The sequence below is a fragment of the Miniopterus natalensis genome, chromosome 1, assembly GCF_054644295.1.
Source record: "Miniopterus natalensis isolate mMinNat1 chromosome 1, mMinNat1.hap1, whole genome shotgun sequence".
Taxonomy (NCBI): Eukaryota; Metazoa; Chordata; class Mammalia; order Chiroptera; family Miniopteridae; genus Miniopterus; species Miniopterus natalensis.
Window position 1 is genome coordinate 57,417,608 of NC_142081.1, and position 14,724 is coordinate 57,432,331.

At 39.1% G+C, this 14,724-nt stretch overlaps 1 protein-coding gene across 1 annotated transcript in view; it reads left to right on the forward strand.

The window, feature by feature from the left end:
* The window catches only part of PPIP5K1 (diphosphoinositol pentakisphosphate kinase 1), a 40,522-nt gene extending 27,269 nt beyond the window's left edge, over nt 1-13,253 (forward strand). The window contains exons 32-33 of the mRNA XM_087821841.1: nt 9,035-9,148; nt 11,440-13,253. Of these exons, the coding sequence (XP_087677967.1) occupies nt 9,035-9,148; nt 11,440-12,401 (1,076 nt within the window). The 3' untranslated portion in view covers nt 12,402-13,253. The remainder of the gene's footprint in view (nt 1-9,034; nt 9,149-11,439) is intronic.
* The last annotated feature ends 1,471 nt before the right edge of the window (nt 13,254-14,724 follow it).

The following is a 14,724-nucleotide window of genomic DNA, read 5'->3' on the forward strand; positions in this document are numbered from 1 at the left end:
AGGCATTCCAAATATATACAAAAGTAGACTTGAAAAAAATGTTTAATTGCATAGGCCAACTCAAAATCATGAAACTCTCACTCCTTCCCAAGTTAATTTATAAATTTAGTGTGATCCGCTCAACCAGCATGGCTCAGCAGTTGAGCATTGACCTATGATCCAGGAGATCACAGTTTGATTCCCAGTCAGTCCACATGCCTGGGTTGTGGGCTCAATCCCTAGCAGGGGACATGCAGGAGGCAGCCAATGAATGACTCTCTCTCATCAATGATGTTTCTATCTCTCTCTCCCTCTCCCTCTCTCTGAAATCAATAAAAAACTTTTTAATCAATCAATCAGTCAATCAATTAATTAACTTAGTGTGATCCCATTAAAAATACTGCTGGTTTTCTAAAGTCAGACAAATTGATTCTGAAGTTCTCATTGAAAAATAAACAGGCAAGAATAGCCAAGAAAACCTTTAGTTTAAAACATTATATAAAACTTCTATAATAAAAACAGTGTAATATTGGTATAGGAATAGACAGAGATCAAACAAACAAAATAGAAAATTTAGAAATAGATGAAGTTATTTCAAAATACTGGGGGAAAGATAGACTTTTTAATAAATGGAGTTGGGACAACTTAATAGTCATTTGATAAAAATTAAAATTGAATCCATACTTCATGCTATATACCAGTATAAACCCCATGTAGATCAGAGATCTAAATGTAAAAATTAAACCATGCAGTAGGTAGCTCCAAGGGCTTGTCCTTTTACAGAAATACCAAAAAAATCAAGCAAAAACAGATAGAATCAACATTATTGGAACTCTGGAAAATAGTCACAGGTTTGAAACAACCAGGAAAATTCTGAATCAAGGAGGAGGTAACCTAAAATTGGCAGGAAGCTTTCCAGTATTTTTACTTGACATTCTCCCACTCCTCGCCCCCCCTTGGCAACCCAGACTCTCAGTGTGGGACCCTGGTCTCTGGTTCCAGAGGGAGCAGACTAGACCTTGTTCTCAAAGAATTGTGTTTGTTCTAACTTGTGTGTGAGCTACCTGAAGGACTGACACAAGGTGCTTACCTTTGTTTCACCTAACTTAGAACTCACTCAGTGTATAATTGTGTCTATGCAGAGGGTGTTTCTTAAAAACATGATAAGGCAAATGAACAACATGCTGTCTGGGGCAAAAAATTATAGTTGAGGCAAACAATAGGCATATGGAAAACTTGAAAAGAAAACCTGGGGAGAGAGTTTCTTTAGGAAATTAGGCATTCAAAAGCACCCACATATACTGGGAAATTTAAAAAGCCATGAACATACCTGGGGAAGGACACCTGAGGACAAAAGACATGAGAAGACCCTAAACTTTCACCTCTGGCTAAACTCTATACTCAGCACAAGCAGGGAGTGAAGGCTAAGGAGGTGTCTAAACAGTCTGGCTAAGTGTTGAAGGAGTACCTCAACATAGAACCAATCTGCAACTGTGAGAGCTCCTTCTCTTCTCCCCTCTCATACTCCTTACCCCCCTTCCCCTCCCCCTCTTTTGGTTCCTGGTACATTCAAGAAAATCCTTGTCAAAACACTAGCTGAACAAAAACCAAAGGTACAAAGACTTCACAGGCTACACATGACAAAGAAGACAGGCTTTACAAAGATAGTTTAGAAAAATTACTAAACAAAGCTACAGACCACAGCAAACAACAAAAAGAAACCCTGAGGGGGAGGGGTAATTTGATTTTTAGAGTTAACACATTATAATATTCAAAATGTCCAGTTTTCAACCAAAAAATTATGAAATATGCAAAGAAACAAGATGGTGTGGTTCATTCAAAGAAGAAATGAACAGAAATGGTCCTTGAGGAAACACAGACATTAGACTTATTAGACAAATATTTTAAATAAGGAAAGGAAACCATGGACAAAGAACTAAAGGAAATCAGGAGAATGATGTCTCAACAAATAAAGAATATCATTAAAGAGATAGAAAATATAAAAAGAAACCAAACAAATTCTGGGGCTGAAAAGTATAATAACAGAAATGACAAATTTACTAGAGGACTTCTTAGAAGATTTTAGCACGCAGAAGAAAGAATCAGCAAACTTAAAAATAGGTCATTTGAAAAACATCCAATCTGAAGAGGAGAAATAAAAAAGAATGAAGAGTCTGGCTGGCGTGGCTCAGTGGTTGAGCAGTGACCTATGATCCAGAAGATTGTGGTTCGATTCCCGGTCAGGGCACATGCCAGGGTTTCGGGCTCCATCCCCAGCAGGGGGTGTGCAGGAGGCAACCCATCAATGACTCTCTCATCATTGATGTTTCTCTCTCTCCCTCTCCGCTTCCTCTCTCTCTGAAATCAATAAAAATATTTTAAAAAAATAAATGAAGAAAAATTAACAAAGCTGAAGAGATTTGTGGTATACCATAAATATACCAACGTATGCATAATGGGAGTCCCAGAAGGAGAAGAGACAGGGAAGAGGTAGAAAAAATAATTGAAGAAATAATGGCAGAAAACTCAAATTTGATAACGACACAAATCTATACCACCAAGTAGTTGAAAGATAAATGCAAAGAGATCTATACCTGGACACATTATAATCAAATTGTCAAAAAACAAAGACAGAAAATCTTGAAAGTAGCAAGAAAAAAGCAACTTGTCATATAGGAATGATCTTTAATAAGATTAACAACCCATTTCTCATCAGAAACCATAGAGGCCAGAAAGCAGTGGGATGATGTATTTAAAGTACCAGAGGAAAAAAAAACAACTGTCAACCAAGAATTCTATATCTGGCAAAACTCTTCAAAAATGAAGGATAAATTAAGACATTCCCAGAGCAACAAAAGCTGAGGGAGTTTGTCACTAGTAGACCTGCCCTACAATAAATGCTAAAAGGAGGATTTTAGGCTGAAATAAGAGGATACTAGACTAACTTGAAGCCATACCAAAAAATAAAAGAACTCTCGTAAAGGTATTACATTGGTAAATATAAAAGCTAACATTATAGTATTTTTTATTTGCTGCTCCTCTTTTTGTTACATATATGAATTAACACAAAAATCTATTTAAAAATCATTGTAAGTCTGTGTTAATGGACATATAATGTATGAAGATAATTTGTGACAATAACAACATAAGGTGGGGACAGACCTTTATAGGAGCAGAGTTTTTGTATGTTATTGAAGCTAAATTGCTATAGATTCAAATAAGAGTATTATAAATTTAGGATGTTATGTGTAGTCCCCATGGTAACCACTAAGAAAATATCTAAAACATATACAGAAAAGGAAATGAGAAGGAATCAAAATAGTTCACTACAAAAAAATCAATTAAACACAACAGATGACAGTAATGGAGGAAATGAGGATCAAAAAATTTATATGACATACGGAAAACATAGCAAAGTGGCAGAAGTAAGCCTTTCCTTATCAGTAATTATTTTAAATGTAAATGAGTAAAACTCTCCAAAAAAGGGCAGAGATTGGCAGAATGGATTTTTAAAACATTATCCAACTATTTGTTGTCTACAAGAGGCTCACTTTAGGCACAAATAGGTTGAAAGTGAAAGGATATATTCCATGCAAATAATAACCAAATGAGAGCTGGGGTATACTAATGTCAGACAAAATAGTCTAAGTCAAAAATTTTTACAAGAGACAGAGAAGGTCATTACATTTTGATAAATGTCAATTCATCAGGAACATATGATTATAAACATATACTCACCGAACAACAGAGCCCCAACAATGAAGCAAACATTGACAGAATTGAAGGGAGAGATAGACAGTTCTTCAATAATAGTTGGAGACTTCAATGCTTTTTTAAAAAAAAATCTTCACCAGAGGACATGTTCACTAACTTTTTTTAGAGAGAGGGGAAGGGAGAGAGAGAGAAACATCGATGTGAGAGAGAGCCATCAATCAGCTGTCCCCCTCCCCCAGCATGAGCCCTGACCAGGGCTGGGGATGGAACCCTCAGCCTAGTTATGTGCCCCAACCTGGATTGAACCTGTGACCTTTCAGTGTACACGACAACGCTCCAACCAACTGAGCCACACTGTCCAGGGCTATCCTACTTTTAATAAGGGATAAACAGCTAGACAGAAGATCAGTAAGGAAACAGAGAACTTAACACCATAAGCTAACTAAACCTAACAGACACTATAGAACATTCCACGCAACAACAGCAGAATACAGATTCTTCTTTTTTTAAGTTTATTGGGGTGACATTGGTTAATAAAATTACATAGGTTTCAAGTGTACAATTCTGTGATACATTTTATGTATATTGCATTGTGCGTTTACCACCCAAAGTTAGATCTTTTTCTGTCACCATATATTTGGCCCTCTTTATCCTTTACTAACCCTACCTCTCCTTCCCTCTGGTAACTACTATACTGTTGTCTGTGTCTATTTTTGTTTGTTTTTCTTGTTTATTCATTTGTTGCTTTCAGTTTTATATCCTCCATATGAGTGAAATTGTATTGTTCTTGGCTTTTTCCATCTGACTTATTTCACTTAGCATGATATTCTCAAGATCCATTCATGTTGTTGCAAGTGTTGTATTTTGTCTTTTTTATAGCTGAATAATATTCCATTGTATATATGTACCACATCTTCTTTATCCAGTCATCTATTGAGGAATACTTAGGTTGTTTCCATGTCTTGGCCACTGTGAATAATGCTGCAGTGGACATAGGGGTGCATATATATTTGCAAAGAAATGTTTTCAAATTTTTCAGGTAGGTACCCAGAAGAGGGGTTGCTTTGGTCATATGGTAACTCTACTGTTAATTTTTTGAGGAACCTTCATACTGTTTTCCGTGGTGGCTATTACCAGTTTACATTCCCACTAGCAGTGGCTGAGGGTTCCTTTTCCTCCACAACCTCTCCAACTTAATACCTTTCTTGTTGATAATAGCCATTCTAACAGGTGTGAGGTGGTATCTCATTGTAGTTTTGATTTGCATTTCCCTAATAGCTAGTGAAGTTGAGCATCTTTTCATATATCTGTTGGTCATTTGTATTTCTTCTTGGTAGAAGTGTCTGTTGAGGTCCTCTGCCCATTTTTTAATTGGATTGTCTGTTTGGTGTTGGGTTGTATGAGTTCTTTACATATTTTGGTTATTAACCTTGCTGACCAGCTATTTCAAGCTAGAACTCACCTGTGTGGCTGGCTACTTTAGTCAAAAAGGTGTTTAAAATTACTGAAGTTAATGTAAGTGCAGATAAGAATTATCTCATGCCGGTTAGTGTTCAGACACAGAAACACATGTATACTTCTGACCAGTCAGGAAGATGTTAATCCCTTGTTGGAGCTGTTGTTTGCAAATATCTTCTCCCATTTGGATGGTTGCTTGTTTGTTTTGTTGGAGGTTTCTTTTGCTATACAGAAGCTTTTTAGTTAGATATAATCTCATTTATTTATTTTCACTTTTACTTCTCTTGCCTTTGGGGTCATATAAATTCTTTTTAAGTATACATGGAATAGTCTCCAGGATAGACCATATGTTACGCCACAAAAGAATTCTAGAAAAATTTTAAAAGATTGAAATTATATAAAATATCTTCCCCAATCACAATGAAATGATGCTAGAAATCACTAATGAAAGGAAATCGGAAAATTCACAAATATTTGGAAATTAAACAACATATTCTTAAACAACCTATGGGTCAGAGATCCATTACAGGGGAAATTAGAATATAATTTGAGATGAATTAAAATAAAAATGTAACATACCAGAAGTTATGGGATGCAGCAAAATCAGCGCTAAAAGAGAATTTATAGCTGTAAACACCTACATTTAAAAAAGAAGAAAGAGCCCTAGACAGTTTGACTCAGTGGTTAGAGCATTGGCCTGTGGACTAAAGGGTCCTGGGTTTGATTCCGGCCAAGGGCACATACCTTGGTTGCAGGCTCGATCCCAGGCCCGGGTCAGGGCTCATGTGAGAGGCAACCAAGAGATGTTTCTGTCTCCCTTCCACTCCCTCTGAAAAGCAATGGAAAAAATATCCTCGGGTGAGGATTAAAAAATAAAGAAGAAGAAGAAGAAAGAGCCCTGGCCAGTTTGGCTCAGTGGATAGAGCATCACAAAGGGTCTTGAGTTCAACTACTGGTCGAGGGCATGTACCTGGGTTGCAGGTTCCATCAGCAGTAGAGGGCATGTAGGAGGCAGCCGATCTATGTTTCTTTCTCATTGATGTTTCTCTCTTTCCCTCTCCCTTCTTCTCTCTCTAAAATCAATAAAAACAGCCCTGCCAGCTTGGCTCAGTGATTGAGCATAGACCTGTGAACCAGGAGGTCACAGTTTGATTCCCAGTCAGTCCATGTGCCCAGATTGTGGGCTCAATCCCCAGTGGGGGTGTGCAGGAGGTGGCCAATCCATGATTCTTTCTCATCATTGATGTTTCTATCTATCTCTCCCTCTCCCTTCCTCTCTCTGAAGTAAATAATAAATAAATAATAAATAAAATAAAAACATTTAAAATAAATAAACAAATAAAAATTAAAAAGTAGAAAGATCTTAAATCAAAAATCTAACTTTATACCTTAGGAACTGAAAAAAGAAGAGCAAACTAAACCCAAAGCCATAAGAAGAAAAAAAATAATAAAGATTGGAACAGAGATTAAAAAAAAAAAAAAAAATAGAAAAACAATAGGAAGAATAAAAAAAGCAAAAGTTGGTTCTTTGAAAAAAGTCAACAAAATGGACAAACCTTTAGCTAGACTGACTAAGAAAAATAACTTTAGAATAATTGTACTCTGGCTATAAATCCTTTTAGTGGGGCAAAAAGAACTATAAAATTTAATCTTCATTCAATAATTTAATTATTAGTGATATTGGTACCATTTTAAAACTATATATATAATAGTTAATGCAAATAAGTAATTATGTTTCTGTTACTAGGAACCAGGATTTTCAAGGTAAGATAAATGAGATACAAGTATAATTTCAAAAGATTTTTTTAAATGCTGTAATTTTAAATTTGAATTGAAAACATCACTATGAATTCAGGGTTTTTTAGTGCTTTTTCTAACATTATGCATTAGCAGCTGTAATAATGAGCATAATTTGGTCTCTACATATCATTTGCCACTACCAGGATTCCATGGGAAAATGACTGATTCTTTGTGTAGTGCATGTTTTTCACCTTTTCATTTATTATTATTATTTTTTTAATCTTCACCTGAGGATATTTTTTCCATTGCATTTCAGAGAGTGGGGGGGGGGGGAGAGAGAGAGAGAGAGAGAAAGAGAAACATCAATGTGAGATTGGTTGCCTCCCACACACTCCCTGACCAGGACTGGGGATCAAGCCTGCAACCAAGGTACATGCCCTTGGCCAGAATCGAACCCGGGATACTTCAGTCTGTGGGCCGACACTCTAACCACTGAGCCAAACTGGCTAGGGCTTTTTTCACCCTTTTAAAAAAAATCACACACTCCCCTACCCCCACCCTAAGCCTCTTTAGGCATTTTTTTCCCTAATAACTCCCCACCACACAAAATTTTAATCACAGATATACTGTATATTTATTTATGTATTGTGGTCATTTGATGGACACACACCAATAGGATACCTAAGAATTTTCTCACCCTCACCAAGAACCAGCTTTGTTGAGAAGGCATGGTCTAGGGCAAGGAAGGCACAAGGTGACCCTGAGACATGTAACAAAAGCAAGGTCGCAATCAAGCCTGAAGAGCCTCCCACTGACCAGAACTGGAATATTTTAGCATCAAAAATAATAATTTGTTGTAATTAATTAAAGTACACTGAATATATAAAAATCCATAAGCTCATAAATAAAATAATAATAAAAATAATAAAACTCAAAAATAAAATAATTATCATCTGCCACTATTGGAGAATATTTTTCACCAACTCTTTCCTCTGAAAACTAATTAAAGGGTAGTAAACACATCCTATCTTTTCATTAAGAACTGCAGTTCATTGTAATCAAATAGCCCCAGTTGATGAGGGAACATTCTTTTTTACAGAAAATATGCCAACTAATAAATGTTAAAAGGACTGATAGAATTAGAAAATCACTACTTGACACCCCTAATAAAATAATTCAGAATCACCAATGGATACTAACATAGTTGAAATGTTGGTGGGTTTGCATGGTATCAAAGGATCACCTCTGATCAGAAGGGGGAAACTTTACAATGGTGAGATTTTGTGGGCACCACTTTAAATTTAGTCTTACTTAGTGGGACCATGAAACATTATGTACCTCCAATATAATATAAAGTACACAGGATCACCTTTTTGGGTATTCTTGCCAAAGTTATTTAAACTGAATAATCTAATGAAATCTCTACCAGCTAACTTCCAGTTTATAGGAAATATGAGGGAGAGTGAAACAAATTAAATGGTTTTATGAAGAAGCAATCAGATGAATCCAGAGTGTGGGAAATGACATTCTGTGAGATAACTGACTGTTCTTTTCAAAAAGTCACTATGAAAAAAATAAATGGGAGGGCACTATTTTAGATTACAAGAGACTTTGGAGACATAACTAAATGCAATGCATTTTTCATGTTTGGACCTTACTCTAAAAGACATTTTGGGAATAATTGGGAGAAATTTGAATATGGATTGGGTATTAAATGATATTAGGGTATTATTTTTTAATTTTGTTAGGTTTATTAGTCATATATGGCTAAATAGGAGAAATTCCTTATATTTTAGAATTATATATTAAAGTATTCATGATGTCTTTCATTTACTTTAGAGAACTTCAGCACCAAGAAATAGATGAAACAAGTATGGCAAAATATTGACATGTGTTAATGTGTTAAATATAGAAGATGAGTGTATGGGTATCAATTGTACTAGTCTTTCAGTGACTTTTAAAAAATATATTTGAAAATATTTATAATATAAAATTTAAAATATTAAAAATGGTTTGTGTGAAGGATGCCTCTTTTCAGCCTGAGAGAATATAAGTTGGTTTTGACTTATGTTGAGAACCTGTGGCACTTGGATTCTTCTTCATATGCTTTTTTTTTCTCTCTCTCTCTCCTCGACCTATTCAGCCCTTTTCGAGTCTATGCACAGCAACCAGGCCTCAGATAGTGCATTTTCCCCACCCTGTACTCTTCATTCACCTACCATGCAACTCCGGCAGCGCTCTGAGAAGCCCCCTTGGTGTAAGTAGTACTTTTGGAACTGCCTAGACAAAGGCCAAGAGGGATGGAGGAATTGGTGAGTGAGAGACCTGTCCCTTAAGGGAAATGAAGATGAAGGTTGAAAGGCCAGGATTAACAGTCAGGGAAGCAGTCTCATCTGCCTCTTCCAAGATAAAGGGAGGATCTGTTTACTTTGTCTTGTCACCTCTGACCCCCATTCCTGTTCTGTCTCATTGGGGAGGCTCCTAAAAGATAATTGTCCAGAGGGTCCTTTGGGGAGGACAGGATGGAGACTTCATTCTTCTCAGATCCCCATTTGGTTTCTACAGCTTCCTCAAATAAAGATGACTTGGGAGGAAACCTGGATATATAGAAAAGCTGGGAGAAGAAAAATAGAATGTGCTACTACTTTCTACATGGTCTTCCTCTCAAGTTGCTTGTTCTCAGTTACTAGCTCAAGTTGAAGTGCTGCTTTTTCCCATCTCTCCTTTATCATCTCTAGCCTATCACTAATTATCCTTGTGAACCTTGGGGCCATGGGGAATTCTTAGAGTAATTGTAGGGAGGGGGAGATACCTGTGGTAGAGGGGAGATAAGGGCCAGAGACACCAGTGATGGAAAATCCTCTTTTTCATCTTGCCTCTAGGGAATAGCTAAAATCAGACATGCCTTGCACTATTTTACCTGGGTAGGACTTAAGCAAAGATTCATATTTCAGCACTGGGGTAAATAGTGGTTGAATTTTGCCCTTCTTCTGGCAACCTGTGCAGAAGAAACTTTCCTTCCTAACACCGAGAATTCTCCCCCTGAATTTCAGATTATCCTACCCTCATCTTGTCATTGTCCCTTTTACCTCTCTCCTGTAGCGTTTATGGTTCTGTGCCCTTCTTGTCCCTCTCCTGCTTATGCTTCTGTCTGACCTCTTTGATTTGCCTGAATCAAACCACTAACTGAACATTAAGGCTACTTCTACCCTTGAGTGAATTCATTTTATAGTTTTTGGGTTTTTTTAAATTTCAGTATCAGGTGTATAGCATCATTGTAAGCAGTTTCAGGGTCTGTCTCTCTGCCTTAAATAAGCCTTGTTGGTGCAAAACCATGTTCCCCTTTTTTTTCTTCTCTGCTTGAAGCATGCCTCCTGTGATTCTTTACAGAAAAGAGGTTGCTGGCATACCTTAAACTTAATGACTGATTGAGCCTTTGTATGCTTGGGCTTGCCAGCTTTCCTAGGTTCTCTTTGATTACAAGATATTCAGGTGTCCCCTATTTCAAAAATCTATAATTATTGATAACAGAGTGCTTTAAATATAAAGTTATAATACCATCAATAATATAATATTTACAAAGGGAAAAGTAGATTAGTCCCCTACTAGAGATTAATGAAGAAGTAGAGGTTGGAGTAGGAATTGTCCCGCAGTGTAATTGAAGACTCTGCAGCCTTCATTTTACTTCTGTCAGGACCTGGGAAATTAGTTTTTATATTATATATGTATATAATATCCACAAACCTGTAACAGCATATGTCCCAGTACTTATAGGGTCTTAACTTTGGATCCATGGATGGATTTCAGGGTGAAGTCTATGAACCCCAGGAATTATATGGAAAGATAAGTGTGACTATTCATATGTACATTTTTCTGGTCAGATAGTCCATGACTTTCATTAGAGTTTCAAAGGGGTCAGTGCCCCCCAGAAAAGTTAATTAAGAAATGCTGCCATTTAGAGATTCCATGGTGTTCTTCCATCTTTAGGTAAATCATTCTCCTTTCTATTGTTGATTCACAAGGATTTTCTACATTCTTCTGTTTACTTGTATCTTGGGCTATAAACAGTGATTACCTCTGCCTCAGAAATACTTTGATTGCTTTAAAGCAATGATTCTTAACCAAAGATGTACATCAAATTTAATTGGGAGTGTTTCAACAAAATATATTGCCCTCATCTCCCTCTTCACCCCACACCTTTACCCTAAACCTACAGAATTAGAATCTCCGGAGATGCTAAGTAACCCTAATTATGAGGCACTGGGATAAAGTGTTCATATGCTTCCAAAGTATGATTGAGAATTTGGAGTTGGGAGAGGGATATATTGTGAAAGAACTGGATGAAGTGGGCCTCAGCATGCTCTCCTGAAGTCTTAGATGTACCTTAGTGCTACCCCTGTAGTATATGTTTGTCCAGAGCAACAGTTTCTGAGCTGGGCTAACTTGGGAGTCTCTGCATAACTTAGAATTCAGACCTTCTTTCCCCAAGACATGAGTAATATAGGCCATCTATTCTGCCTGACTTGGTCTCCCAACTTTGCTTTACAGACAGCAGTGGCCCTTCCAGCACTGTGTCCAGTGCTGGTCCATCTTCCCCTACTACAGTGGATGGTAACTGCCAATTTGGCTTCAGTGATCAACCCTCCCTAAGTTCGCACATGACTGAAGAATGTCAAGGCCTTAGGATGCACCAGGAGATCCCTGGGAATGGAGCACAAAATCTGCTCATAGAAGGAGGAGAGCAAGAGCCTTTTGAACTAAATCAGTCTCCACAGGAACCACCTATGGAAACCAGCCAACCATGCCAAGAGGTTGCTGAGGAGGACAGCCAGCCATGCCAACATGTCCCTGACATTAGCCAGCCATGCCAAGACATCCCTGAAGAGGTCAGCCAGCCATGCCGGGAGGTCCCTGACAACAGCCAGCCATGCAAGGAAACACATGATGATGTTAACCAGACATGCCAGGAGGTCCCTCAGATCAGCCCGCTGTGCCAGAAGGGCAGCCAACTGTGCGAGAAAGTTTCTGAGGAAGCTTGCCAGCTTTGCCAGGAGAACCCTGAAGAGGTTAACCAGCCATGCCAGGGGACCTCTGTGGAAGTTGGCAGGATGGTCCATGGGTTTCCTGAAGGGATTGGTGGCCTGGTCCAGGAAATCCTTGTGGAAGTTGGCAAGCCAGCCCAAGAGATCCCTGAGGAGCTCAGCCAACCATGCCAGTTTTCTTTGGAGGTTGGCAGACTGGCCCAAGAGGCTTCTGCAGCCAGTCTATTGTCTCAGGATATCCCTGAGGTTGATACACCATCCCAAGAGTTCCCTGAGGAGGGTGATCTACAGGTCCAGGAGGTCCCTGAGGAGGTTAATCAGCAGTCTTGCGTGGTTCCTGAGGTGATTGACCAATTGCCTGGAGAGGATGCTCCCCAAGCCCAGTATCAATCTAGTGATCCAAACCCTCAGAGCCAGTCTCTAGCCCATGACCAAAACTTACCCCTTCCATCAGCAACATGTGATTAATCATTTTCTCATTGGTGGTGTTACACTATACCAGCCATTTGAGCTAGCAACTTTTTCTGTTGGCTAACTCACCTGCCAGCGAAAGGCCTTGGACCTTACCAGAGGTGTCTGAGGAAGCAGTCCTCTTGGCATGAAGCATACCTGTACTAGATGGAGCTGGGCTGGTGAGGGGCCATTTCCATATTCATAGAAGCTCTTGGCTCCTCACCAAGCCACTGGACTTGAATAGGATTTCTTTTGAGAGGTGGGCTGGTCTATCATTACCCAGCCTCCTCAGAGAATCCCAGGAAATTCCAGATTGTTAAAGGAAATGCCTGTTAATTGCTTAAGAACTCCATCCGGGGACAATAAGCACAAAAGGGGACTCCAAGGTCTTCACTTTTCTGGGGAAATATTCACAAATTCTCAAAGTACCTTTAGACCATATGTGCATTCAGGGGGACTCTTATCTTTGCTAGCACTCCTCAGGTGGGCCCAGGATGGCTGTCTGAAATGGCAGGGGTGGGGGAAGAGTCCCCTTCCCAAACAAACATCCATCATGGCCGCTAGTCTTTAGACTGGGCTTATGGGTATTTCCATATCATCCCCAAGTGCCCTCTCTGCCCCAGTCCTGTTCCTTTGGGCAATAGCTCTATGGAAAAATAGGTATTAGATTGCTGTGAAAATTTCAGAGTAACTACTTAAAATGCTCTGGGGGTTCTTGGCCAATCTGTGAAGCTAGGCCTCCTTTTGTTGTGGGTTTTTTGGCTTAGGAGATGCTGTAGTAGAGAAAATCAGGTTCTATTTTAAGCAATCAGCAGAGATCAATATTGTATAGACATGAGCAAAGATTTTATATATATATATATATATATATATATACACACACACACACATATATATATATATATACACACACATATATATATTTCTGTAGTAGTGTCAGGGACAGACTGGCCAAAGAACAAACACTCCAGCGTCCCCAAGAGGTTTGTCCTTATATCATTGTGTCTTTAGGGCCAGGTGTGATTATGAAGCTTTTCCCAAAGATATGGGGGTGGGTAAGAGGGGTAATGCTGTCATTGGAATGGGGGGCCGGAACATTATGAGTGCTCAATAAATATGAAATAATGAGAATGGTGGTAGTGGTGATGATGTCGTTGTGAACTCAAGAATGAATGTGACTGTAAGTCAGTTATGTCTGTGACTGAATTAATTCGAACTAGTCAAAAGCCTTTGTAGTTAAACAGGAACGGGCTATAAAAATATAGAGATCAGGCATCCCAGGAGGTCCCTATGACAATCAGCCCACCATCCCAAAATGTCTTCAATGAGTGTAGTATTTTGGGGAGAGAGGTTCTATCTCTGTGAAACACCACAGGGTACACAATGCCTTTTCACCAGGTCCTTGGAATCACTCTCAATTTTTTACTCCAGTGCTTTGGAGTGTCAGGAGGAATCAACAGAGGGGTTATGTCTTTTCTTTAACTCCTTGACATCTTTACATTGGGAGAACCCAGAACAATAAGAGGGCTGGAATATCCCCCTCCCTGCTCATATATTCACATTCACAACTTGGCCTCTCCTGACATACCCAGGACATATAAAGGGTTTCACTGCAGGGGGAAAATCCAACATTTTACTCCATGAAAATCCTGACTGCACAAGTGAGAGGTGTTTACAATCTCAACAGGCTCTGGATCTCTAAGGGCCCCTCAACCCCTTACATCTTTGGTGTTCCCCTGCCCTATGTATCTGATTCTGGTTATTCAGTCCTCAGCTTTTGACCCCACAGAGATTCCTACCCCTCTTCCCTCCCTCAAACCAAATGTATGTCCCCACCGTTGGCTCAGATATTGTCACCCATTTTCAGAAATTATGCTGGCTCTTCATATCCTTTTCTCTCTTCACACAACCTATGTTCTCTGGCTTCCCTGGGTCCTGGAATTGTTTTCAGTTGTCGAAGACATTGAGATAAATGACTGTGCTTGGAGAAGCAGAGAGGAAGCCAGAGCCCAGCAACTAAGCAATATATGGAGTCAGAAAAAGCCTAAGAGTACTACAGCATCTGTAATGAACTTGATTTATTGTTAGAGTTGAAGGCGGCTCCGTTACAGCAGCTGGGAACTAGAGCAGGGAAGTGTGGGGAGGAGCAGAGCACAGCAGCACGGGGAGGGTGGGAGCTAGGGAGAACACAGGCAGGCTCACTTTGGTTTCCACACAGTCACTTGGCAGAGAAGCCTGACGAACGTCTGGATTTCTCAGTCCAGCAGTAGTCGGGCAAGGCTGCTCATTGGCTTGCTTGGGGTGAGGTCCTCTCCTGAGATGGTATTTTCAGCCTGTT